We start from the raw sequence: 3421 nt of genomic DNA, 5'->3' as shown, positions 1-3421 counted from the left end.
AAAAAAAAAAAAAAAAAAAAAAAAGAAGCCCCCAGTGATGTAACGTCTACCGTGATTCACCAGCAATGACCATATTCAGCAATTCTGCTATAACACACTCCCCATGAGCCTTCAGCAAATATACCGTGACCACCACCTTCCATACTGAATGACTCCATGCCCTTCCCAGATCCTAGAGTGACCTGAGTCCCTGATCTCACACTGCTCCTGTTATGACCTTGCTCTTACAGTCCACCTTGAACTTGACCTTTTGTCCACAGTAATTCCTTCATGATTTTCCAAACCACTATCATCAGGGCCACCCTGATGAGACCTTGATCGCCTTGACAGCCCTAATCCTGCAATGACTTCCTGAGACTATCAGGACTCCTTGACTCTCCTTGAGCCTGGGAGTCCTTCGGAAACCCACCAAAGCCCTCTGATGTCATTGCACCTTCCCCAGAATTCCCCTTGTTCCCACCAAGCCTTTCTGGCCCCTTGTGCTCCCAGATTCCCTCTCCCACTGTCTGCTGCGGCCCCTTACCCAGTTTCCCCTATTTCCCTCCTCAGGCTGATCCAAGAGGAGAAGGAGACAACAGAACAGAGGGCAGAGGAGCTGGAGAGCCGGGTGTCCAGCTCTGGCTTGGACTCGTTGGGCCGCTACCGCAGCAGCTGCTCCCTGCCCCCCTCCCTCACCACCTCTACCCTTGCCAGCCCCTCCCCTCCCAGCTCTGGCCACTCAACTCCCCGCCTGGCACCCCCTAGCCCTGCCCGTGAGGGCACCGACAAGGCTGTGAGTGTTCTGAAGTCTCCCCAGCCTAGTAGGGGGATGGGGAGAGGTCCGAAGCAGGGCTCCGCAGTGAACAACAGTAACCCCTCATAGCAGTGGTTTTCCAAAGCAACCTTAGCTTTCCCTAAAGGTTCAAACTCAAAGAGCAAAGGGGAGGTGGAGTCACTGGGTTCTTGAACCCTAACTTTCACTTTAGTCAGATCTGGTCTACTTTTATTTCTCATGCATCAAGTTTCTGCATAGGATTTTAAAAAGTTTCTGGGCTGGGCGCGGTGGCTCACGCCTGTAATCCCAGCACTTTGGGAGGCCAAGGCAGGCAGATTGCGAGGTCAGGAGATCGAGACCATCCTGGCTAACACGGTGAAACCCCGTCTCTACTAAAAATACAAAAAATCAGTTCGGCGTGGTGGCGGGCGCCTGTAGTCCCAGCTGCTCGGGAGGCTGAGGCAGGAGAATGGCGTGAACCCAGGAGGCAGAGTTTGCAGTGAACCGAGATCACGCCACTGCACTCTAGCCTGGGTGACAGAGCGAAACTCCATCTCAACAAAAAAAAGTTTCTGCAACTCACCCTCACTTGAGCTAGACTACCTTTGGATATTGTTCTAAACCAGGGTCACCCCGCACACCCCTCAGTAGACATCTCAGTTAATAAAGCGCCCCCGACATGACTCCTTGAACTCAGTCCAGCATCTGTGCCCTCTGTCCTCAGAATCATGTCCCTAAGGAGGAAGCTGGAGCTCCACGAGGGGAGGGGCCGGCCATCCCAGGAGACACCCCACCACCCACTCCCCGCTCTGCCCGTCTTGAAAGAATGACCCAGGCCTTGGCACTGCAGGCGGGGTCCCTGGAAGATGGGGGACCCTCACGGGGAAGGTCAGCAGGGACAAGGGATAGGGACAGGAAGAGGCTGGCTTGGGAAGATGAGAAGGGGGTGGACAAGGACTTGGGAGGAGAGGAGGCATCCCAGCCGGGATATGCTCTCATTCTCTCCTTCTTTCCCAGTGAGGGTACCCCAGACTCCCTGCACAAAGCCCCCAAGAAGAAGAGCATCAAGTCCTCCATAGGCCGTCTCTTTGGCAAGAAAGAGAAGGGACGAATGGGACCCCCAGGCCGGGACAGCTCTTCTCTGGGTGAGTACCTCACTCTAACCCTTCCCTCCTTTGTTCCTTCCTCCCTTCCTTCCTTTCTTCTTCTTTGTATGTTCATTTGACTTCAGTCATGTCTTCATTCATTTGGTGATTTATTTAGAATTTGGAAGGAACACAGCTTGCCAAGGTAGGCAGGAGGAAGAGGAAAAAGGAAAGGCACTCTGGGGCCTGCTTGGGTGACTGGGTGGGTAAATGAATTGATTTCCTTTACCTATTTTTGTTGTTGTTGTTGTTTGGTTTTTGTTGTTGTTGTTTTGAGACGGAGATTCGCTCTGTCACCCAGGCTGGAATGCAGTGGCACAATCTTGGTTCACTGGAACTTCCACCTCCTGGGTTCAAGCAATTCTTCTGCCTCAGCCTCTTAAGCAGCTGGGACTACAGGCACCTACCACCATGCTTGGCTACCTTTTTTTTTTTTTTTTTTTGTATTTTTAGTAGAGATAGGGTTTCGCCATGTTGGCCAGACTGGTCTTGAACTCCTGACCTTAGGTGATCCACCAGCCTCGGCCTCCCAAAGTGTTGGGATTACAGACTCATTTACTTTTTTTTTTTTTTTTTTTTGAGACGGAGTCTCGCTCCGTCACTCCGGCTGGAGTGCAGTGGCACAATCTCGGCTCACTGCAAGTTCTGCCTCCCGGGTTCATGCCATTCTCCTGCCTCAGCCTCCCGAGTAGCTGGGACTACAGGCGCCCGCCACCTCGCCCGGCCAATTTTTTGTATTTTTAGTAGAGACGGGGTTTCACCATGTTAGCCAGGATGGTCTTGATCTCCTGACTTAGTGATCCACCCGCCTCAGCCTCCCAAAGCGCTGGGATTACAGGTGTGAGCCACCGCGCCTGGTCACCTATTTTTTAAACAGAGGAAGAGGGTGGGGCATCCTCAAGGCAGGGCACCTTCCTGTGGTGTGCTGGAGCCTGCTCTCACTGCCTCAGGAGATCCGCTATTTCAGGAATTGGCTGATATCACACTGGTAGCTTGAAATTGGCCATGGTGGGATTATTTACACTACGGAAATGGACAAATGCTACAAATCAGGGATTCCCTTCTGCCTTCCCAAGGAGCCAGTTGTTAGGCATTTACCAGCACAGCGCCGCCACCTTACTAAGGACAGCCCAGTGCATCCAGCCGTATTTTGGGGATGACTCCAATTCATGGGCGCTTGTCTGGCTTTATCACTTCCTCGATGTGGCCTCACTCACTACTCCCTCAGGGCCTCTGCCTTTCCTGCATTTTTCTCATCACCTCCAGCACGAAAGATTCTGCCTCCCCCTTGAGATTTTCCAAATTTCAACCCCTCCCTGCCTCCAGCTGGAACACCCTCCGATGAGACACTGGCCACTGACCCTCTGGGACTAGCCAAGCTGACAGGCCCAGGAGACAAGGACCGAAGGAACAAGAGGAAGTGAGTGTGTGTGTGTGAATGTGTGAGTGTGAGAGTGTGTGTGTGTGGTGTGAGTGACGACAGTGTGTGTGTGGTGTGAGTGTGGATGAGTGTGTGTGTGTG

General features: G+C 52.6%; 1 protein-coding gene across 1 annotated transcript in view; it reads left to right on the top strand.

Annotated features, from left to right (window-relative positions):
* LOC113223712 (liprin-alpha-3-like) overlaps positions 1-3323 on the top strand; it is a 13949-nt gene extending 10626 nt beyond the window's left edge. The window contains exons 15-18 of the mRNA XM_026453114.1: positions 550-772; positions 1479-1642; positions 1772-1899; positions 3226-3323. Of these exons, the coding sequence (XP_026308899.1) occupies positions 550-772; positions 1479-1642; positions 1772-1899; positions 3226-3323 (613 nt within the window). The remainder of the gene's footprint in view (positions 1-549; positions 773-1478; positions 1643-1771; positions 1900-3225) is intronic.
* The last annotated feature ends 98 nt before the right edge of the window (positions 3324-3421 follow it).

This window comes from Piliocolobus tephrosceles, unplaced genomic scaffold (genome assembly GCF_002776525.5).
Source record: "Piliocolobus tephrosceles isolate RC106 unplaced genomic scaffold, ASM277652v3 unscaffolded_42326, whole genome shotgun sequence".
Taxonomy (NCBI): Eukaryota; Metazoa; Chordata; class Mammalia; order Primates; family Cercopithecidae; genus Piliocolobus; species Piliocolobus tephrosceles.
This window is presented reverse-complemented; position numbering and strand designations above follow the sequence as displayed.